The 25,835-nt window shown below is 29.2% G+C and overlaps 1 protein-coding gene across 1 annotated transcript in view; it reads right to left on the reverse strand.

Moving 5' to 3' along the window:
* Positions 1 to 1,375: 1,375 nt before the first annotated feature.
* The window catches only part of LOC107454372 (Myosin 95E), a 50,890-nt gene continuing 26,430 nt past the window's right edge, over positions 1,376 to 25,835 (reverse strand). The window contains exons 13-19 of the mRNA XM_043044185.2: positions 24,670 to 24,819; positions 16,199 to 16,330; positions 13,842 to 13,948; positions 12,844 to 12,979; positions 8,724 to 8,876; positions 5,716 to 5,843; positions 1,376 to 3,582 (exon numbers count right to left, since the gene is read on the reverse strand). Coding sequence (XP_042900119.2) covers positions 3,459 to 3,582; positions 5,716 to 5,843; positions 8,724 to 8,876; positions 12,844 to 12,979; positions 13,842 to 13,948; positions 16,199 to 16,330; positions 24,670 to 24,819 — 930 coding nt within the window. The 3' untranslated portion in view covers positions 1,376 to 3,458. The remainder of the gene's footprint in view (positions 3,583 to 5,715; positions 5,844 to 8,723; positions 8,877 to 12,843; positions 12,980 to 13,841; positions 13,949 to 16,198; positions 16,331 to 24,669; positions 24,820 to 25,835) is intronic.

Genomic DNA, 25,835 nt, shown 5'->3' on the forward strand with positions numbered 1-25,835 from the left:
TAAGAATTGCTATATTTTTACTTTTCTAACTTTCGAATTTAGAAATAGCAAAGCCAGCATACCATAGCAAAAATCAATTATTTAAAAATGGCACAACACTTTCGACAAACTAATTTGATCGATTGGCAATTGATATTAATTTTCGTTTTGATCTATTGCTAGTCGATATTAATTTTCATTTTGATCTCTTGTCAGACGACATTATTTTCATTTTAATCTAATGCCAGTCGATATTATTTTCATTTTGATCTCTTGTCAGACGATATTATTTTAATTTTGATCTAATGCCAGTCGATATTATTTTTCATTTTGATCCATTGTCAGACGATATTATTTTCATTTTGATCTTTTGCCAGTCGATATCAATATTTATTTTGATCTATTTTCACTTGACATTAATTTTCGTTTTGATCTATTGCTAATCGATATTACTTTTCATTTTGATCGATTGATAGATGATATTAATTTTTATCTTTATTGCCAGTCGATATGAAGTTCCGTTTTTATTTATTGTCAATCGATATTAATTATAAAGCTCAACTGTTTCAAGTCGGTTCCGCATTTATTTATTTATTTTTTGTCTTATTATCAGTTGGTGGTATTGTTAATTTTGTTCTATCATCAGCTTGTTTTAATTTTTATTTCATCTATCATTGTTATTACTCCATTCGTTACAGTTTTATTTGTTTACAATCGTTAAAATTTTGTTAGTTTACAATCGTTACAGTTTTATTTGTTAACAAACGTTGCGGTTTTATCTGTCTGCAGTGAATTTGAAATTTTTTTTTCATATCAGTGATGCTATTTATTTTTCAGCCAAAACATTTTTTTCCCAAAAAATATTTTTCATCCGTTACTTTTATGTATTCACAGCATTCTCTTAATACAAATATTGTTCGTATCTATATTAATGACATTTCTTCATGTACTATTTTATCATTTTTAAAAACAGTTTTTTCAGTTTACAACTTTTTTTAATGCCACTATTTGTAGCAGCTATTTTTTTGTACTCTACTTGCACCAGTTTAGAGTGTTATTGAAAGTTAAAACAGCATATTGTTTCAGTTAATTTTTTCGTTAGTATTAGTTATTTCTTTCATTTTCTAATTTTTTCCTGCTTAGAGCGTGATTCTAAGTTTCAAACAGCATATTGCATCAATTATTTCTTTCATTCGCTACTTTTTTTCCCGTTTAGAGCGTGATTGAAAGTTTCAAACAGCATATTGCATCAATTATTTCTTTCATTCGCTACTTTTTTTCCCGTTTAGAGTGTGATTGAAAGTTTCAAACAGCATATTGCATCAATTATTTCTTTCATTCGCTACTTTTTTTCCCGTTTAGAGCTTGATTGGAAGTTTCAAACAGCANCTTTCATTTTCTAATTTTTTCCTGTTTAGAGCGTGATTGGAAGTTTCAAACAGCATATTGCATCAATTATTTCTTTCATTCGCTACTTTTTTTCCCGTTTAAAGCGTGATTGGAAGTTTCAAACAGCATATTGCATCAATTATTTTCTTTCATTTGCTACATTTTTTTCCTGTTTAGACCACTTTGAAAAACTAAGACAGCGTATTGCATTAGTATGCATGCTTTACTATTTCTATAACTCGAAGATCTAAATTTGATATATTACGCATTCTTCTCATTAAATTTTACAGTTTAAAAATTTGTTCTTCGCTTCTAAAATGTTTCACTTGTTATCTTTGGCAGTGAAGTCAACGCCTGTTCATTCATATGGGAAGAATGTATGGGTAAATATTAAAGTGATGTAAATGATCACCCATATTAATATAGTTTATTTTTTTACTAGTAGTAAACATACTTTTCTCTAAGTAACGCATTGCAAAGATTAAGAAGCAGAAATCAATATTGTGTCGTTTTATCAAAACTTTTTTAATTATTACTTTCCTATTAAATGAATATCTGAAAAAAAAATTATATTAGGTACAATTATTATATTATGTCAGTTCCACGAATACAGTAGTACATTTACAACGAAAATGCTTAAAACTATTTTATAAATTAGTCATGCAATTCAAAATAATGTTACAATGATTTTTAATGTTACAATAATTAGTGTAATGTACGTATACTTTTTCAGTATTCACTTTTAATGTTTTGTCTCTAAATTAATTTTAAAACACATTCAATTTCTCTTAAAAAATGTCTAAAAATGTTTAAAGTTATCATAATTATAAAGAGTAAGAACTATTACATTTCTTTGTTCATAATATGTTATAGCAATTATTCATATTATTAAAAAAAGAGAGTATTAATGCACATTGATTTTGATTGGATAAATTTAAATTTTAGCATTTATATTTGTCACGCCTATTGACTTATAGATATTTAAATTAAAAAAACTATAAGTTTTGTGGAAAAACTGTTTACGTTAACAATTAATTGTTACTTTTAATTAATGCTTTATTAAATTTATTTTTCTTAATTAATTTATCAAAATGTTCATTTGTGATAACTTAATAGGAAAATTTTTATTCCGGAATTAATGGTAAGATCTTAAACTTTGCTGCATAAAGAATGTTTACGATATCAATTAATTATTATTTTTAATTAATCATTTATTAATGTTATTTTTCCTAATTAATTCATTTAATATTTGTTTGTGATTAGCTTAATATGAAAACTTTTATTCACGGATTAATAACAAGATCTCACGTAAAGAAAAACAATAACTATAGTTTATAAAACAAAATAACAATAATAATGACATTAAATTAAGTCATATTCATTTTACTTATGTGTGTACTTTGATAAATATAGATTCCCATAAAATAGGCATTTTAAACAGTGAAAATAAATTTTTTTTTGACAAAAAATGTTTTAATATGTATTTATAATTTTACTGTATTCGTGGGATGTCTGTTGTAGAACAATACTGCCTGTAACAAAATACCATAGTGATTTACAACGTATATATGCTTTTTTATTGATAACATGCAACAGTCATTTTCAATAAATCGCTAGTTGTCATTTTAAATATCTCAAATTTTTTATGTACAATATGTATTAAACTTTTTTTATTCGTCATTATACTAACTTTTAATTTCAGAGCACCAAAATTCAATCTCTATAGTTATTTATCATATTTATTTTTTTCCCTAAAAATTGCTAATTTCAAACCCGAAGGTCTTGAGATCCACCATTTTGTTTTCTATGTAATTCCCTATTCCTCCACAGGAGGGCGCTCTCTCCAAGCGATGTACATTTTGATTTGCAAACCGCTGGTTCACTCATGTAGAAGACGTTTAACTGCTTGGTTGCAATAAAAACAGATGGAAATATTGAACCAGACAGAAATTGGTTTATTCCAATAGCGATGGGATGTTTTCCTTTGAAGAGGCTAACTTCACGTTCCGATATTCGAAACACTGCCCACATTTATGGAACATTGGTTGGTTTCATCTGTTATATTAGTAGAACTATACCAGGATTTCTTCTCATAATACTACCTCCATTCGGTTACCTCGCCTGTATATCTTGACCTGTCCAGGTTGCACTTCTGGTAGACCGGAACATTTAAATGCTAAGACAACGTTCTCTTTGCCAAAGTTGGCTTCGAATCTGGAAAAAAAAAAGAAAATGGCATCAAATAGGAACCGAGTAACTGAGGATTATGATCTCTAATCAAGATGTACTTAAGAAAAACGCAAAATATGACTTTATTACAGTACAGAACCCGTTATCCGGAAATCAGAAAACCGGAAAACCAAAAAACCGGAACGGCATTCGATAAATTTTCTCGCCATTTTCAAAAAAAAACATTTCCTCATAAGATTTTACGATTTTTCTTTCTTTTTTTAAAGATGTTTACCTTACCATCATTTTGGAAATAATCATTAGCGTATTACTTCATCGTTTTTTCTTATTTTTAAGATTAATTAAAAAATTTTCATTTTTTAGTTGGGTTTAACAATAAAAAAACGGCACATTCAGAAAACCGGAAAAATCAGTTATCCGGAATAGCGATGGTCCCGACCGTTACGGATAATCGGTTCCCTACTGTACTTTAATATGACTTTGTTTACGGACAAAATTTTCGATGAAAAGTAAATTTCGGGCCAAATGTCATTGCTGAAAGACTTTCTGAGAACAATACAGGGTGATTCTAAAAAGATGGGCAAAATTTTAGGATGCATAGTGCACACCCAAGCAAACAATTTTTATCGAAGAATTCTTGGTAAAAAACAAAACGCAAAGGTGCTGGGGCATTTGGAATGTTGTTCGACGCAAACGTGAAAGCTCAATTCCTGTTGCGAGTTACTGCGCTGCGTTACTTATCGCCAAGCTTTCGGTCGCTGCAGGGAAAGTTCGTGATATGCTTGGTGTGTTTCAGAATGTTCGCTTATCTTTTCTTCGCCGTTGTACTGCGTGCATAGCCGCTGCCGGCCACTGTTTTGATCACTTATTGTAATCACATGCCATTAAATTTGCTTTTATAACTTAACTTAATCGTTCTTTGTGCGTTTTTGCCTCATATAAGAACATAAACTTTGACTCCTTCTAGCGGTTTTGCGTTTTGTTTTCGACCATGCATTCTTTGATAAAAATTGTTTGCTTGGGTGTGTACTATCACTTCCTAAAATTTTGCCCATTTTTTTATGTCTTGAATTACACCTTTAGAACAGACTATATTTTTAAAAAAATGTTTTAAGGTTAAAAATGTATGAAACTTGCCATTGCAAGTGATAAACACCGTGTAATATTAAAACTAAATATTGTGGATTAAAATTAAAAGTAATGTAAAGAGATAGCTGCTTATTTTTTGAACTTGTTTTGCTATAACTAGTAAGTTTATAGATGAGCATTTTGTTTCAGTGTTTGTTTATCTATTGGTAGGACTGCAATACTAATTAAAGTAGTTGTTTTTATGTTTACTTTTACGAGTAATGAGGATCAGATTATATAAAAAACATTTTTAAGAATTTTAAAAAACAGCAACATTTCTATGGGCTTGCACGAAAAATAATCGATAAAAGTTTGCGCATAATTTATAAAAATAGAATTTATGTTGTCTCGGCAAATGTTCCAAGCACTTTATATGAAATTTCTCTTAAAATGCTTTGTAAGAATTTCTTATAAATTTTTTAACGAAAGCAGATGAAAAGTAGGGGGTTTTCAACTAACAATAGCAAATCCAAATGGGCAATTGATTTTTCCCCTGCATCCTAGAAAAGCTTTTATTTTTCAATATTTCAAAATTATTTTATACCTTTTCTTCTTAAGATTCATTAAGTTTTTGAAAAATTAAATAGTACTTAATGGTTATCATGTGTTTACACAGCTCTAAGCGCTATTAATAATTGATAACCACCTTTAGTAAAGTAAAGCTTTCTTAAGGTTGTTTTTCGAAAATACTGTAGTAGCATGAAATGATGTTTTTTTGCAAATGATATGCTATTTTCAAAAATAACGTGAGTTAGCAACAGAGTTGCTAATGACTGTTAGATCGTGTTTAGCCTTTCATTAGTCAGTTCCTTCTACGTTTATTCTGAAAATTGAGTAAAACGACAATATGAAGAGGTCAATATTCTTTTATGGTAAGATAGCATAAACAGTTTAGAGTGTTCGCGTATATGCAAAGTGTAACACCATTTAATAAAATGTCTTTTTTTAAAAAAACATTTTCTTGGTGAAGGAGATTCGAAAAACCATGTTAAAGGAGGAATCGTTTAATAAAGGATAAATAATACTTACTCTGTGGCGACATTTATTTCTGGTGGTTTCCCAGTGGCATTCTGGATGACAAGAAATAGTTTGGTCACTATTTCTATCACGTGACCCGTTTCAAACAGGAAATCGCCCTTTTTTCGTGTAGCTTCCGACTGCAAAGAAGAACGAAAACGATAAATTATTTCTATTCCCTTTTTAATGTGATTTTTTTTCCTTCAGAATAACTATAATTTTAACTAAACAAAAATAAGAATTTCAATTTTCCAATAAATCAAGAAAATTTATCTAATAAATATGTAAAGTAGTAAATACCAGAATTAAAAAGATAACAAAAATCTTAAAACTATTGAGGTATGCATCACAACAACATTCTAGAAAAAGTAAGCACTTTACTAGAAAAGTGCTAAGTAAGCACTTTACTAGAAAAGTAATTTGAATAATCTTTCCTAATATTAAACCAATATGAATTCTGACAGTCATGTCTTTTAGCACTGTAAAAATTTCGGATCAAATTACACCAAAAAGTACTGGTATCTTAAGTGCATCATCCGTAAAACTTATTTTACCGTAATATTCGTATAATGTAACTACAGTGATTCTGTGACTTTACAGTAGATATTATTGTCAAAATTACAATATTTCAGACTTTTTCTGTTAAGTTTCACAATAAAAATGGATTTTACGGAAAAAAAGTACTGGTACCCAAATCGTGAGTTCTTCTTCGACGCAATCTGATTCGGAATTTTTTTACAGTGCGCACTACTTTCTAATAATTAAAAAAAGGTAATTTATTATCACTATGGGTATTCTCCTGTCTCTTTACTTAATACATATTTTTTGATTTCTTTTCAGATATAAAACTAAAAAAATGTAGAGATAAGAGCTCACACATTAATAGTTAGCCGGTGAAGAATAATAGTATAAATAATATTTGAAAAATTACAAGTGAAGAAAGTGGGGCTGAAGACACCAAAGCCTGTTTAATTGCTGGGAGAAAAAGTAAGTTGCTTATGAAAAAAAACTCTAAGTTTCATCATGTTATCAAACTGGCTTGGATTTACTCTCTGCGTACCTCAGTAAGGATTCGTTAGATTTCGATATCGTTTATGTTTTTTTTTTCTTTTAAATTTGTCAGCCCTGAAGTAGACACTTTTTTGGTTTGAAGTGCATGTTTTGAAACTCATTTTAAAAATGCAAGTTAAGGGAAGCCATTTCAGAACACCCAACTTAAATAAGAAACATTATATGCTTCTTTTTTAGTAAGACCATTTCATCCGATAATAACTTATTACGTCCATAAGAAACCATATGATAAAAAATCTGGTTGGAAATAATAATTTGCCAAACTTTTGCTAAAATAGAATGAAAATTTTAGAATACAATGTAAAATCATAACAAGTTTATAGAAAGTGGTTATGAATTACTTGTAAAAATAAAGTTCAATAATTCCGTTTTGTTCTATCTAAACAAGCCAAAAATAATTAAAAAATTATTCGACTAGACCACTGTATTAAATATTAAAAAAAAAGAAACGTGCCATGAATGCGTATTTATCTATTCTGCGGAAGCAATAGTGTTAGTAGTATCAAAGACTTATTTTAAAAAAATATTGATGACAGTTTTATACAGAAATATATATAAATGTTTTTTTAGATCAAAAAAATTCTAGAATAGTTTATACTATATGTAAGCATTTTTTGTACTATTTAAAATAAGAAATAATCTGTTCGACGCATTAATCTTTATTAATGTTAAAATTTATCATATAACGCATTATTATGGTGGTAGTATATTTGAAAAACATCGTATTAATGTCGAACATCGCTGCAATAAAATATTATAACAATAAATGAAATACAAATCAAAATATAGCATTGCAATATTATTCACTACGCATATCATTAGATTCCGTTTAGATTAGATAGTTATAGTGTAAAAACAAATGCTGACAAGATTATAATTTTGTGGCTCAAACAATGTAATTTCCCTACACTTTAATTAATTCTTTATGAGTATAGTATTAGAAAAATAATCGAGTAAAATTGCAAAGGACTATATCTTATATCAGAATGTCTTATTTAGATGAAAATTTATTAAAAATATTCACCATCTTTTACAGGAATCTAATAAACATATTTTGAATAAGTTAGAAATATTGTAAAACAACATCTAAAAGTGGTATAATTACAGATCGGATATGAAAAACGGCAAGATCTTCCATGAAAGGATAAAGCCTTATGCGGAATATTTCAGACGGATTTTTAAATTAGATAGTTACAGTTTAAGAGCAAGTGCAAACAAGCATATAATTATTTGGTTCAAACAATAAAATTTTCCTACATTTTAACAATTTCTTTGTGCACATAATATTAGAAAAATATAGAAAAAAAATTGCATTATCATTATATTATAGTTAGCATGTCTTGTTTATAGCTCGTGCACCAGGAGTTGGCACTTGGCTCCGCCTTTATCACGTGGCATGCGACGATACTATTTCGCTATTTTTGGGAGAAGGTTGTGAACAAGGTTGCTATTTGGCGATCGTATGGCAAAAATATTTATTTCGCAAACTTCATCTACATTTTTTTAACGTTAAATACTTCATAAATTTGATGATATTTCGCACCACTTTTTATGATATTTCTCTCTTTTGAGTGAAAAGTTTGTCCTTTTTGAGTCAATTTGCTGGGAAAACAGCAGTTTTTAAATTTGAAATATATTTAATTAGATCGAGAAACGAAAGGTATAATAGCAGATGATAAAGCGAAGTAAGTGACTGAAAAAGAATTCACTGTTTGCGTTTGGCGCGCATCAAGGGTTGTCTCAATTTCAATCGCGGAGATGTTTCTCTTCTGCACTGAAATGAACTCTGCGTCCAAGGAGGCGGAGCCAAGTGCCAACTCCTGGTGAACGAACTATAGATGAAAATTTATCAGAAAATATACAGCGTCGTTTTCAGGAAACTAATAAATATGCCGTGAATATTTTAGAGTTAAGGGGAAAGGTAATATCTAAAAAAGAGGTATAATTACAGATCGGATATGGAAGACGGCAAGATCGTCCATGAAAGGACTCAGCGATATCCGGAATATATCAGACGCTGGAATACGATACTTGATTTGAAGCGTCCGCTGGTCCATCACCAACATAGCGCTCGTGCTCACAACAAACAAGGTTTGGAGGCACTGAAAAGATAACAAAGAATAAAACTTAATCTTACAAAATTAGAAACAAGATACAATGTAGGATCTTCTTGAAACGCTGGTCTTTGCATGTAAAGGGCATATGAATACTTGAGCGATTCATACGCCCTTTGACCCAGAAATTCAAAAAAATATAAATTTCATACCTTTTTTACATTATTTTTCATTAATTTAAGTTAAAAATAAGCAAAAAAATATTGTTAACATTATTTTAATTTATGGTTATGAAATACGGCATGAAACACCGGTATATTTTTTTGCATTAAAGGTTAACTCTTCCAAGTACGGATAATTCCAAATAATTATTTTTCTAATTTTCACTTACTTGCAGTTTATTTAGATCTAAGAGAGACAAAAATTCATCATTAAAATTTCTTTAACTTATAAAATTGATTACTGATAAATTTTTGAATGTGAATTTTTGAATTATGATTTTATATTTTAGTACAAATATAATTCCAACAATCCAGTAGATTTTCTTCAGTAACTATTTGGCTGTTTTTATAATTTGGCTGTTTTTATAAAAAAAAAAACAAAATATATTCTTGCTTGTAATTTGAGTGCCTGCACACCCCGGAATCCCATCTGCTTCAAACGGTTGAGAGGACACTACACTTTGGGAGAAATTTTTTACGGCAATTTTCTTCAATCAACAATAGTAATAATTCAAAATTTAAACTATAGAAAAAGTCAGTTTATGTATACCTAAAGTAAACCAGGAAGTTTCAAATGCTGATTTTTTTCAAAATATAAAAATTCCAACAAACTGTGGCAGGATTACTCAAGATTGCACTGTAGGGAAGCAATACTGCCATAATTTGTTTAAAAATTTTAAAATACCAAAGGAGTAAAAATAGACTTTAACATAAAAAGTTTCTTTTCGGGGGTAGTCTCCTTCTGAGGCAAATTTTCTTTCTTTCGGCTTAAAACTTTTTTTACAAGCTGTTTTTCTTTCTTTTTTACAATTTGCCCAGAGTACAGTGCGCAAAAAAGTCGTATTTTTAAAAGGCGACTTCAAGTTTTGTATCTGGATATTTGAAATTATATTTTTTTAAATGATGTAAAAAATACCTTACAATTCAGAATTTTTTTACTGCTATTATCTACAAGCATTATCCTCTATTTTGACTATTATAATTTTTCGACTATTACTATCTTTGTATAAGCAAATTTTATAATTGTGAGCAAAAATGTTTTCATTCGCTTACAAAGCTCTCTAGTTATGGCAGAAAACTCAAAAAATAAAATTAATATTAAGGGGTCTTAACTTAGGACCGCTATCCTGACCTTATTTCCCATATAGCGGCTACCCTCTAAATTCTGGGGGCTTAAAATCCGATTCCGTCGAAAAGAGGCATGTTTATTCATAGAAGGTAAGTTTTTGTGTCTGCTTTCGTAATTTAAAATACCAACTGTACTAACTAATTAGAATATTTGAGGTCATCCCCACGAACCATTAAGATTGGGACCTAGAAAGTAAAAATCCGCATATTAGATAACAAGTAATTCAATGTGGTCCTTTTTTATTTGCGCACTCTACATTAAGAAATGCTAATTATTAATAAAAAAATAATGTCATTTGATAACGAATTATTGTCAAACGAAGAATTATGGATCAAATTATTTTTAAACGCATTAAATTATTTAAGTACGGTTTCAATAAAATAGATTTTTTTACCTTTCCGCTCGCGCGAGCGATTTTGTTGATGATGTCCGCGAAAACTACGTACTGGTCACCTGTTTCTTGGGCTATCTTCTTCCATTTCACATTATGACGTAACCGGACATAATCGCCACGAAATGGATGGGAGACACTGAAATTACAAAGTAACATCTTTTTTAAACACAAAAACCTAAAAATTAAAACTACAGGTACTCCATTATGCATTCCTATAAAAGAGTACAACAGTACTCTTCTATAGAAATGCATTTTGACAGAAATTTCAAGGTCTACGCAAGGAAACAAATCGTTGGAAAAATTACAGTAATGTATGGTAATATTCTTGTTTGAAAATTACAATAGAACATCTTTTTAACCAGAAAAATCAGAAAATTAAAAAGTTGGGATACTACAGTACTGGTAAATTTCTGGTAAAAAAAGCAATAATTCTGGTAATAAGAACAAAAATATACGGTATTTAAACCACTAATTTGTTAATTTTGCCTTTAAGATGTTAAGAGTTTACCTGAAATTCTGACTTTCTTATTATTTCTTGAAAATAAGAGCTAGAGTTTAAAAATTATAGCTATTCTTAGTGTACAAAGAGATAGGTACAGATTATAAGTATTTTTATGAATTCAACAAAAAATTTACTCATTAAATTGCATGTATACTTGTCAGCGTCATATCATTGACTATAGTTGAACTCGGGGGTGCTCTGATAAAATAAGGCCCATTATTTCATTAATTTATTGGTATTAACAGTATTTAATTCTTGAAAATAAGTAATCGAGTTTATAAATTATAGCTATTATTAGTGAACAAAGAGATAAATACTAACGATATCCTTTTTTTAGCCTTACTTCAAACTATTCAAATTTTATAAATGCAAGGAAATACGTTTTATCATGGAGAATAATTAATCATGGAAANATACAAAAAGGGCAAAAAGAAGAAAAAAACGAAGAAAATTAAGAAAAGCAATAAGTTTTGTAAACTGCGCATAAGCTGCAAGTAAATAGAACTCATAAAAAAAACTTTTATTTTTTGGATTTTTATTAATTTTGTTTTCCTTTTTCCGAAATTTCTTTTCTGGATTTTTGTTATTTTTATTATTACTTTTCTTTTCCCTTTTTTCATTGTTCTTTAATTTTTCCATGCTTTCTCTACATTTTGAACTTATATATACGTATATATCCGTCCCACCTGCGTCAAAGTCTTAAGCGGACACTACACTTCAGGAGAAATTCTTTCTGTCAATTTTCTTCACTCTACAATAGTAATAATTCAAAATTTAAATTATAGAAAAAGTGAGTTCCGGTAAACCTAAAGTAAACCAGATTGTTTCAAATGCTGATTTTTTCATCAAAATATCAAAATTCTAACAAATTATGGTAGGATTACTTAGGATTGCGTTGTAGGGAAGTAATCCTTCCATAATTTGTTTGAAAACAAATTATGGAAGGTAAAGATGGAGGTAAAGAAGATTTTGCCATAAAAAGTTTTTTATCGGGTGTAGCCTGCTTTTAAGATAAAATTTACTTATTTCGGTTTAAAACTTTTTACTAGTTGTTTTTTCCCCTTTTTAGCAATTTATCCAGTGCACACTGCGTAAGAAAAGTCGTATTCCTAAAATGCAGCTTCAAATTTAGTATCTTGATATCTAAAATTACATTTCTTTAAAACTAAATAAAAATTACCTTACAATATTTTTTTAAACCATTATTATCGATTATATTTATTATCATCTATTTCGACTATTATAAATTTTTTCGACTAATCTTTGGATAAGCTAATTTAATCATTGTAAGCAAAACGTTTTCCATTCGCTGACAAAGTTGTCGATATATGGCAGAAAACGCAAAAAATAAAATTATTATTAAATTGTTTTAACTTGGGACCGACATCCTGACCAAACAATTCTAACCATATTTCCCAGATATCGGGCTAATTTCCAAATTTTGGGGGTCGAAAAACCAGTTCTGTCGAAAAAGATGCATGTTTATTCAGAGAAGGTAAGGTTTTATGTCTGGTTTCGTAATTTATAATATCAAATGCACTAATTAATTAACATATTTGAGGTCACCCACTCAAAACATTAAGATTAGGTTCTAGAACGTAAAGATCCGATCATTAGATCAAAAGTTATTCGGTTTTTATTTGGGCGCTGCACATCATGAAATGCAATAATTCTAATTATTAATGAAAAAAATATTGAGATTTGATGACGAACTATTGTCAAACGAATTAAATTGTTTAAGTACGCTTTAAATGAAATGATTTTTTTACCTTTCCGCTCGCGCGAGCGATTTTGTTGATGATGTCCGCGAAAACCACGTACTGGTCACCTGTTTCTTGGGCTATCTTCTTCCATTTCACATTATGACGTAACCGGACATAATCACCTCGAAATGGATGGGAGACACTGAAATCAGAAATACAGAATAATATCTTTTTTAAACACAGAATATGAAAATTAAAACTACACAGGTAATCCGTTATACATTCCTATAAAATAGTACTACAGTACTCTTTGGTAGAAATGTATTTTGACAGAAAATTGAAGGTCTACACAGAGAAAAAAATCTTTGGGAAATTACCGTAGTGTGGTCAAATTCTTGTTTGGAAATTACAAAGAAACATCTTTTTACACACAAAAATCTAAAAATTGTAACAAGAAGTGGGAGTACTACAGTACTGGTATATTTCTGGTAATAAAAACAAAAATATATGGTATTTAAACTATTAATTTGGTAATTTTAGCGTTCAAATGGTAATAGTTTACAGGAAATTCTGGTTTTCAAAATGATAGTTCGCATCATTTCTTGAAAATAAGAAGCCGAGCTTAAAAATTTTTAACTATAATTAGTGTACGAAGAAATAGGTGTTAATGATAATTATTTGTATGAATGCAATAAAAATTTATTCCCCCGTGAAATTTTTTTACTTTCATGAAACTATTTAAGACTAAAATAAAAACAATAAGTTTCATGTCTTCTTTTAAAGTCATATCGTAGAATATAGTTGAATTCGGGGATGCTCTGATAAAATAAGACAGATTATTTCATTAATTGATTGGTATGAACAGTATTTAGTTCTTGAAAATAAGTACTAGAGTTTATAAATTATGGCTTTTATGAGTCTATAAAGAGATGAATACTAACGATATCCTTTTTTTAACCAAACTAATTGAGTTGTATAAATGCATGAAAACACATTTAATCATGGAAATACAATTAATAGCGGATATACGTTTAATCACGGATATACATTTGAATAAGTTTTACCTTTTGGGATAGGAAGTTTTTCTGTCTTTGAAGATTAAACTGGCAGTCACTTTTTCACGCATTCTATTCCTGGCTGTTTGATCAAAACGTAATCGATACTTGTTACACTGCCAAAATAAACAAATAAGTAAAGAAAAGTAATTTAAGGTTAATACAAATGAATATTGGACACGTTGGACTGAGTCAGAATTATATCGCCATACAGATTTATAAAGGAAGGTTAGGAGAGAGCTTCGTTAACTGCGTTTCACAGATTGACTAGTTCACATGGGAACATTTGAAGTGAATATAAAGTTGAACTAAGAAGGATGCGTCCAGGACAAAACCAGTCAAAGTATTTAGAATTTTTTGTGGCCGTGAACAGTCGTACCATTATTTTACTTATGTCAGACAGAGTGTCGTACATTCTTGATTACCTATAGAAGTAATAGGTCCATCTACAGCAATAGCAATAGACCGACAGCAGCAATACATTCATCAACAGCAATTGATCGGCAACGATAATACTACATTTATTGGGATTACGGGGTTTGCTATGAGTCTTGGCCCATCCGATATTGATGTAATGTGAATAAAGAAAAAAAAATTGAATCTCTTGAATAACATTTGATCTAATGATATATTTTTACTCTTCAAGATTCGATTTCAATAGATTTAGGGATAATTTTAAGTTACGAAATCAGAGACAGAAATGTATTTTCTCTGAATCAGCATACTTTTTTTCAAGGGTCTTAAATACTTTACTCTCAAGATATAAAGGGTGTTGGCAATCTGGAAAAGAATGAACCATATATTTATAATTTGATTTCTTGAGGACTGTACGACCAATTTCATTCAAATGTTGAATTTTATCTTTTAAAATTATACATACTTTGAAATTTTATAGAAGTTTGTATACCATATAATTAAAAAAAAATTTCGATCATAATTTAATAAAGTAATAAAATATAGCAAATAATTATAAAAGGGAATAATTATTTATTGTGGAATTGTCTTCGGATAAACAAATTTTATAATTGTGTGTTTAAACGTCTAGAATCACTCGAAAAGTTAATAGGATATTGTAAAATACTCAAAAAGTGAAATTAACTTTAAGAGCTGGAATTTCAGACCGCTCTCCAGCAACTATTTTAATTATATTTTTAAGATTGCATCTATCCCCAAATTTTAAGGGATAAAAAACTCAGAAATTTTACCCGTCCCCGAGGACGGCTTGTCCAGCAATGTACCCGTCTTCCTTTGAAACTAACCCGTAGCTTCTACATAAATAAAAATATAATTTTCTCTTAATTATTACAAACATTTATATAAATTGCACAATGAATTAGTAGTAACTAGAATTACAAATACGAGGATTACATTATACAGTAATAAATAAAATACTAGGTTACTAATAGTAGCCTAGTATTTCCTTTATGAAATAATTTATTTCTTTTATGAATTAATTTAAATAACAAGGGTCAATTTATCAGAGGGTACTGCGTTTTTTAAATGAATCAAATATGACGTTTGCCAATTCCCCAATCAAGCCAATGATTTACAGAGGTTTCTGCACAAAAACCAGAAAGGGGTTTTCCATTTAGGTAGATGTTCATAATTGCGTTTAACGCAACTTTTCTTTTGTTTATCGATTACGTGAGCATGCGCATATGGTCTGACGAAGTAATTAACGGGATTTCTAGATAGAAGGGTCAATTTAAAAGTGAGGCGCTAGACTCTTGTAAGAAAACAAAAATTGAAAATGTATCACGAACATGAAAGGGAAAATGGCCCGTCCGCGAGGAATTTCGTTGTCCGCGGGGAATTTTCGACCGCCGAGGACGTGTGGACGGGTGGTTTTTTGAGCCCTGCTATTTATGGTTAGGGCTTCCGGCCATTAATATTTAATATCAGTCTATGAAAACTCGATTCTTAGATCAAAAGTTATTCAGATTCTTTACCTTTTTGCGCATTGTACAAACTTCACAATAATAATTTTTACTTCATTTGTTCTTAATCTCTTACAACCTTTGTCCCTAGTCTATGTTCACCTTAAACTATTGGCGAAGTATTTCCATGTTTACTCACTGCCACAAAAAAAGAAAGAAAAAACCGTACTGCGCAATGTCCTCCACTTCAAAAAGACTTTACATTCAATTTAAATGCTCTCATGCTTACTAATTAATAAGCTACGCGCAATCTACTGCGTACTACTGTGTATTGTTATTACTCTTACCTTGATTTATAATTTTAAAGAGTGGCACAAATATCGTTATTCTATTCTGCACTATATTGCGTGTCCATTTCTCATTTGAGCAACTCTTACAATGTATTTTCTTACTACAGAAATGAGAAAATAAAATACTGAGAACACATACTCTCCACTTGTGGTACAATTTTCTGAGATAGTAACTTGTTTCCTGCAAACAGCGGGGAGAAGGTGGCCATTCTCGGCACAAAGGTGATTCTGAAGGCAGGTGCCTAGCTAGCCACAGCAGGTATCGTCGTCTCTGTACAAAAATTAACACACAAAATAAAGAGTAATACATTGTACACATGCATACATCATGTCCTTGTAGCACTATAATTACGATATGGCACGAAACCAGTCATTTTATATCTTTATGGATGTCTTACGATATTGTTATTATATCACAATATACATGGTTTTTGAACATGCTTTATGGTTATTTAATACTTATTGTAACTTTGAATGTATCCATAGATGGTGCCATTGTTATTGTATCACAATTATGTTTTATGGTTGTTTAATACTTATTGCAATTTTGAATGAACTCATAGATGGTGCAATCGTTATTATATCACAATTTATATGGTTTCGAGATATGGTTTAAGGTTGTTTAATACTTATTGTAACTTTGAATGTATTCATAGATGGTGCCATTGTTATTGTATCACAATTATGTTTTATGGTTGTTTAATACTTATTGCAATTTTGAATGAATTCATAGATGGTGCAACCGTTATTATATCATAATTTATATGGTTTCGAGATATGGTTTAAGGTTGTTTTGTACTTATTGTAATTTTAAATGTGTCCTTAGATAGTGCCAAAGTTATTATATGACAATTATGTTTTATGATTGATTAATATTTATTGTAATTTTGAATGTTTTCATAGATTGTGCTATTGTCATTATATCACAAGTTATATGGTTTCTGAGATATGCTTGATGGTTGTTTAATAAATGTAATTTTGAATGTATTCATAAACGCTGCAATTATGCTTATTGTACCTTAATTGTATTACTGTGCATTATAATTACGATGTGATACTATATCTGTTAGTTAACACTTCTTTGGATATATGTTTTAGAAAATTTTAGCAGTCATTACGACACAGAACTTATCGTTTCGAAATTTGTTACATAGAATGTAATTTTTATAAAATTAATTCTTATTGTCTTAGTTAAAATGACATGGTGAATGAGCTATTCTGAAATATATGTATAAGTTATCCAAGATGTGGATAACTTATACATATATATTTGAGTATACATATATATATACTGGAGTTGTACTCAATTTAGAATTATGCTTTAAATGTCAAAGATGTCGTCACATTTAGGACATATTAGTCATGCATATAAAGTCATTTGGTCACAGTTATTAACTAATAAGCATAAGTTTATTTACTCTAAGAATTCGAATAAATGAAACAAAAAGTAACTATCTTAAAAATTATTAGACACACATTATAAGAAACTTTACATCACTTAACATTCTAGATGAACTTCGAATAGCATTCATTTTAAAATTATGAAAGTTTTTTATGATAAAACTATGAAAATGATTCTTTTTTTCGCCGAACGGAGACAAATTTAACGGATAGTAGATTTGTGTTTCATTGTAAAAGGTAAAGAAAAAAAACTTACATAAGTGAGTATCCTCTGAATATAATATGGATAACATAGCATCTTTAACTTGATATTGACTAATATTCACATGTTTCAAAATCTAATTGTTTTACAAATTTTTCCTAAGTTAGTACCAATTCAATATTTGAATTTGTTATATTGTTCTTCCTTTTCTTTACATAATATTTGCGTTTTGGGATATTATTCTATCGAAATTGATATAATTCTTTATGTGTTTTTTTATATTTTAATTCAAGAAGTGTGATTTTATTCTTCCTTAGTTTGTTATAATACTTTTTTTAAAAATTTGCTGTATTATACTTTCTATACTTGTTATACTTTATTTCAGAATTTGCGATGCTTAGGATATGCTAACATGATATCACTTTAGATATATAATGTAAACGTAATATAAATTTAGCGTTGCGTTTAGAGATGTAGTTATGACGTGCACCTTATCTCTCATTTAGCATATTTGAGATATACATTTTCTTATAATAATAAACTAAGCATATTAACATCATATTTCGAGATTTATGATGGTATCCAATTTAGATTTGTGCTTTTCATTTCTGGAATTTTGATACTAGTTCTGTTAAATTTATTTCATTTTATTTTAATTTATTTTTTACCAATTAATCTTTATTGCTAAGTTAAATTATATATTATTTTTTACAGAAATATGTGGTATTATTTCATTTCCGGAATTTCGATACTATTTCTATTAAATTCATTTCATTATATTTTAATATATTTTTCCTCTATTAATCTTTATTGGTAAGTTAAATTATATGTTATTCTTTATAAATATGTGGTATTATACTTCATAGAATACTGGTATGAATTCTCTTTAAACTAGGACTGATTTCTTTCAAGATTTAATATGATAATGATATTTTTTGCTACTTAGGACATGCAAACGTATGCAAACATATATGTTATAATTTTAATGAAAAATACAATAGAAAATCAATAAAAAAACTTACTTCTAAATTATTTTAAATATATAAAAATAACAGTATTACATTTGCCTACTACTACAAACGAAGGAGCAATGTAAAGTATGGAACTACAGTACAAAGTAGCATGCAAATGTTAATCAATGCACTACGTAGGCTGGAATGTGGTTAGAATTTCATTTGAAAATTATAAAGAATAGTAATAAATCAATTGTTAAAATTATGAAAGAAAATAATTATTTAATAATAAGTAATTAACAGTTATTTTAGAACAAAAAATGTTTAGGTATAAAAAAACAGTCTGTAAAGTTATATTATATTGAGCTGGTATTTGATTATAGTAATTGCTAATATGCTTTTAATTTAAAACTGAAAAATATAACAAGCGTATAAAATCTTACTGCTAGAGAGGAATTCTGTTATCTTAAACAATGTTTTGGAAAAAGAAATGTACAATTGAAAAAAAAATAAGGTCATTTTTAAAGAAATTGACTGACAATTTTAAATTAATGCAAAGCAAATGGTTTTATCAACGATTGAAAGAAGCTTTAAAACAAACTTTTGTTTTGCAATTAAAAGTAATTTTGATTTGTTTACTGGGCACATTCTTTAATGTCATATTTTTACTATCAGTCATACGATTACAATTAAATTCTTACAATGCTTTCTTGACAAAATGAATGTCAATGTGCCTGTTTTTTTTTGTTTATTTTGCTATTATTTCTTGATGATTTGAAGTATTTTGTGTTACTTATTTACGTACATGGTGGACAATTGCTATGAGTCCAACACAATTTTGTATCACAATTTTTTATGATTACAAGAATTAGTGAGCCAAATAAAGTTTTTGTATGAATATACATTACTCTATGAAAAACCGATGTCTAAAATTCAAAAAGTCAAATAATGATAATAATTAAGGATATAGAAATGCACAGCTTGCAGTTTCTTGCCTGGGAAACTAAGTTTTCAACTCGACAAGTTAAGAATTATTTACAAATTTAATCGGCAGATGTCACTGCTCAGTGAGAAAAACTCTTCAAGAATCAAAATATGCAGCAAAAATATGGTACAATCAAGATCAAAGTTAAGATATACACGTACAGGTATTTCAGTTAGAACAGTCTGATAAGCAAGAGAAAACGTTGTTTTATAATTTTTAGTTTTCTCAGTTATCGATATTATCCAATGATGAACTTCGTAACTAATTTTTAAACTTGGTAAATATAAACTTTCTAGTTTCCTAAATAGAAGGCAACAAATTGTACATTTTTATAGCTTTCCGCTTTTTTTCAAAATTAATTCTTAAAATTGTTGATAATTTTAAGGAATACCCGATATATCTGGAATTTTTAATTAACCAAACCTAAGCATGTTCTGTGGGCCGCATGATGGAGTGCTACGTCCAAACTCATGCAAATAAAAATTCGTAAAATGTAGTTTTGAAAGATCGTACCTTCAATTAGACTTCTTAATAAGGCTATGATCTTGAAGAGAATAAAATATTTTACTTCAAGCTAAATTTTTAGATTTAAGTCTAGTTAAATCAAGTTAAATTTTTAGATATAAGTCTTGATTTAACAATGAAGTTAAATTTTTAGATATAAGTCTTGATTTGACAATCAAGTTAAATTTTTTGATGTAAGTCTCGATTTAACAATCAAGTTAAATTTTTAGATATAAGTCTCGATTTAACAATCAAGTTAAATTTTTAGATACAAGTCTTGATTTAACAATCAAGTTAAATTTTTAGACATAAGTCTTGATTTGACAATCAAGTTAAATTTTTAGATATAAGTCTTGATTTAACAATCAAGTTAAATTTTCAGGTTATGTTTAGATTATGTTATTTAGTTTATTTTAATATTTTATTTCAGAAGCAATTACAAGATTTTACTTCCGGTACAATTGCAGATGCAATGTTTCGTGTTGAGGAATTAATTTTGCCAGCTCTCCGAAGTGTGTGGAAATAAAAATGAATCCAGAATATTATATTAAAATGAAATCAAATTAGAATTCTGGTGGGTAGGGATAGTGAAATAAAAAAAGGTGTGTAACGGGGTTTGGATGTTCTCACCTTCCAGCCTAGGTAGGCGCCCCAGACGACGTAGAAGGCCCAAAGTGTGGTTGGTCCACTTCGATCCAAGGAAGAACTTCCGCTCTCTTCAAGTTCCACGGAAAACTTTTGTCAAGACAGTAAAAACAACACCACATTGCACTTTGAAGCCAGTTAACTGACACACATTTTCCACACATTCCATTTGCACATTTTGTAATGGGCAAACACTCACAAACACGTGATTTACCTCTTTTTAAAAAATTCAATTACAGAAAACAATAATACAATTTAACCCCGATTTATAATCTAAGCCACGGTGGCTCAGGGAATAAAACACTCCCCTACCAACCAGATGGTCAGGTTTTGAATCCCTGAGACGGCTGATCGATGAGAATTTGCTTCCGGTTGCTAGTTTACAATCTAGCGTTCTTTACTGACTCGTTCTCTCTTTTGTAGATTTAACGGCTCGTAGATTTAACTTTTGTAGATTTAACTTTTTTAACGACAGGCACTGAACTTTTTGTTCCTGACCTAGGAAGTTGCCGGAATTATTACTTATTTAACGTTATCCTGTGGGCACCTGTGAACCTAAGACACGGAGGCGAGCAACATTACCCACGTACACTACTGCCACAGATAACAGTCTTATAGGGTGGGCCACATTCACACATCTCACAATAGAGAACAACACACTGAGAGAAACATCCATGCCCAAAGTGAGATTCGAACCTGCAGCCATTGGCTTTGCAGTCAGGCATGCTAACTACTCGGCCACCTGGCCGGCTTTGTAGATTTGTCCCTTGATTGTAGTTAACCGGTTCAGGGGATAAAGTACTCCCTTTCCAATCCAGCTGGCCCAGATTCGAAATCCAGCGTGGCTGATCGATGGGAATTTGCTAGTTGCTAATTTACAATCCAGTGTTCCTTAACGACTCGTTCTCCTTTTTGTAGATTTTCCCTTGGTAGTAGTTGGTCACAATTATAATTCAAGCTTTTATTTCTTTAAAAAAAATTACTACCTGAACTTAAAAAAAGTCAAGAATCAAGCTTTGATTTATTTAAGAAAATTCCAAATAGGAAAGTGAGTCGTTAAATACAGCTGGATTTGCTAATTCCCTCCCGGTACGGTCGACCGCAGGTCTGACTAAAGATATCATCTGTGATAGACGAATTAAGGGTTAGATCGTCTTGGCATCTGGATAAACTTAGAAAATTTTCGTGTTTTTCCTTCTTATACAACGCAAATGTGGGTTGATTCCTTCAGGAAGACCTCTACGAAGGTTAGTTTGTCTTAATACTTGATTCAAGAGTTCCATTGTCTTCTGATTTGGGTTCAAAATTGAATGGCTTCGGAGAGGAACATTAATAGTGGTTAGTTAAAAAAATAAACCGGTTGTTCAACGCTTCTACTTGCTAAGTTTTGTGGCTTGGAGATATTTTTTGAAGCAAAGTCCCTGTTTAACAACTGTACCCCGAGTTAATGAATTATTTGAAAAGCAATAAAAAAGTTTGTTTTGTGTCTTTTAGCGAAATAAAATTTTTTTCATTAAAAAAATAGAAATGTTTACATCTGTTTCTGAGAAGATAAAAAGGATGTCTTCATAAAAAAATTAGAAAGGAAAATTATAAATTATAGGACTAGAAAATTAAAAAAAATTAGAAATTAGATTGATTTATAACAAGAAATTTATTTAGCATATTACCTAAAATGAATTTGATGACCATTTTTTTTTCTCCTGGGAAGTTTGATGACATTTTCCATAAAAGTGTCTTTCTGTTCTCATGAATGACCAAATATATAAATTCCATGATTAAAACTACAAATAAACTCAATGAGAGTTGCTCAAATAAAGGAAAATATAATGCATAAAAAATGCTTTCCAGAGTTGGCCACTCTTCTTGACCCCACAACAACCTTTACTGTTACCCACATTTATGTAAACAAAGCTCTTCATATGTATTTTTGTATTTTCTAAAGTAATCTGTAGATGGCAGCATAAATCACAGTTAGGAAAACAATTTATATATACATATAGTTGAGAAGTTAAAATAGCATGTATTGGAAGTTCGTGGGGTTAATATTTCCCTAAGCCTTGTAAAGGGTTAACTAAAAAAATGAATTTAAGGATTTAAGATGAAAAAAAATTAAAAAGAAAGAGCGAGTGGTTACCCATTTTGTTCATTTGTTCACTTCATTCATAACCATGCACTACAGCAACTAACACATAGAATAAATCGAATGGGAAACTAATAACTAATTAGCATGCAACTACACATGGCATAATCAATACACAGATAAGATAGTAATCAATAGAAATAATATATAATTGCTTCAATCAGCAATAAACATCACTTTTTTTTCCTATGAAACAATGTAAGTAGAGAAAAATGGTTTATTTTTAAAATTTTTTACTAAACTTTTATACTATTAGATTTTATCTTTAAATAAGAAAGAAATTCTTTGTATTTTTAGTAGAAATAATCTGGAAACGATTATGTATTATGTGTGGAAGAGGTGTTAAGGCAAAAATTAATTTCTAATTACAATTTTAAACACTGTTTATTTTAATTTGTTGATTAATATCTCTGTTTGCATACAGTAAAAACAAATTTTGTTGAATTATTATGTCCTAGTATTTCTAATATGTATGAAAATATCAGACAATGATGAAGCTTCCAAAAATTTAAATGAAAGTATATTTAAGTATTAAACTACAAATTAAACAAAATAAAAATATTTTAGTTATTTTTAAATATTGACAATTTTTAATAAATATGTGTTTCACATTACATTTAAATAAATATATTATTTCTTTCTAATAACAAGTCAGTAGAGAAAACTAAGGAATTTATTTTATTATTTAATAAAATGGATTTTCGGATATAAATATTCATTTTACATCCTTGTCCAACCTTTGAATCTTACTACGAGTTTATCTCAATTGAATAAATACGGATTTCATGATCATGATACGCTATACTAACATTCCTCTTAATACTTAATCATTTTCCCTTTTTTGAGTCATAGATAGTTTCTAGCATCCTTTTTATCATTGCTTCGAGTTCACATAATTGCAATTTGTTATACTTTAATTTGACATAGCAAAGCTACAACTGGCTTTTGCGCTATTCAATTATAAGTAAATAATCCCGATATGTCCAATACAAACACATTTTAGTTACTCGTGAACGTTTATGATTTTTTATTTATTCATTATATACTACTGTATCATTATGTACATCATTATGTTTTATATTTCGTTATCAAGCCTTTTTTTAATTAAAATATTATCATTTGATTTTTCATTCAACGATTCATAGTAGCTTATTTAAGAATTTTACATTAAAAAAATATAAATTAGTTTTATTTAAATATTCTTAACAGTGTTAAGTTCATTAATTTTTAATAATTAATAATTTGAAAACTATTATTAAATATTATGTATCATGCTAACATCTATTTTAAGTGCTCTTTTTGAACGATTGTAATTTTTATGATTATGATAATGTTTTTGGGTCAGAAATAGTTTATAGCATCGCTTATTCCATTACTTCGAATTCGCATAATTGCAATTCGTTAAGCTTTCATTTGACACAGCATAACTACAATTAACTTTTGCGCTATTCAATTATGTGTAAATAATCCCGATATGTTCAATACAAAGTCATTTTATTTGCTCGTCAACGTTTATGTTTATTTACATCGTCACAATAATTTTGTACTACTATCATATATTTCTTGATGAAAATGTTCACTTTTTAATTAAAAAAATTAGTAATTGTGGATTATTTAAGAATATTCAATTAAAAAACTCCTTAATTAGTTCAATTTAAATATTTTTTCCATCGAAAAGTTAATTAATTTTTAACTATTGATATTTGAAAAATATGTCGAATTATTATTTTTTATGTTTGCTAACATTTGTTTCGAAACGAATTCGATAATAACTTACCTTCCAAGCTTGATAATTTGTTGCTAACATGATTTGGCTTCTTCTCATTTGAAGAAAGAGTCGCCTGTGTACCCATCCGCGGAACAACTTCTGAATAAGTGTGGCCAGCTCGTGAAGGCTCTCTTGCCTGAACTGCTCAAGTTCATACAGCTGAAACATGTTCATTCATGTCAACTCAAATTGAACGAAACTTCAGTTGTTTAAAAAACCATTATGGATATAGTCACAAGCACTCTTAATTATTAAGACCCTCAACACGAAAATGGTGAAAATGAAATAGATTTTTAAAAAAATGATAAGGGAATTAAAATGGTGAAAAAAAAACGTGGAATCCGAAGTGAACGATGGCGGCTTTGGAAAGTTAATCAAGACAAGATCATCCATTTCCAGGCCGAGCAAGGGTTTGAAGAAATTATGTCATTAACAAAATTACAGGCACTGATATAAATCATATAAGAGATCAGAAGAATAAAATGAGCTGATGTGACAGAGGAGGCGAAAAATTTTGCCTATGATTGGATTTAACTTTATGCCTATGTTTTTTACGATATGCGACGTTAGATGCTTTATCGAATTATTGACGAAAGATGTACCTTTCTAATTCCAAACTAAATAACATGACAGATTTGCCCAATGTAGCTAAATTTGCATTGACCAGGTATGTGGTAAATGTGCCAACTACTCACACAGGCTAATAAAAGCTTTGGATTAATACTTTATTGGACTTTACTTTGCACTTATTACATCCTGTATTCGGGATGGTATCGTTTCGACAAGCTTCTAGAGTAATTTTAAGTTCGGCGAAACCATGCATTGATCATGAAGATCCGGTAGATTAAATGAAATAGGAGATTGCTGTTGGATGAAACTTTTCAACATTCATCAAACATTTTCCGTCTAGTTAACTTGATTTTTCGAAGCTCTGTCGCCAAGGAAAAAAAACAAAGTTGTGCCGTACATTTGAAGTAAAACTATGCTTTTAAACTAAGTATATTGTGGTTTAACTACCACTGAAAATATTAAATACTAATTCGTTAGTATATAAAACATGTTAACACCATTTAGATAAACATTTTGGTACATGAAGGTTGAAATAGTCGAAAATTACATCCATAATAATATAATCTTGCAGTGGAAAATATTTTAGGCTTTCGAATAGACAAATA

This window comes from Parasteatoda tepidariorum, chromosome 9, assembly GCF_043381705.1.
Source record: "Parasteatoda tepidariorum isolate YZ-2023 chromosome 9, CAS_Ptep_4.0, whole genome shotgun sequence".
Taxonomy (NCBI): domain Eukaryota; kingdom Metazoa; phylum Arthropoda; class Arachnida; order Araneae; family Theridiidae; genus Parasteatoda; species Parasteatoda tepidariorum.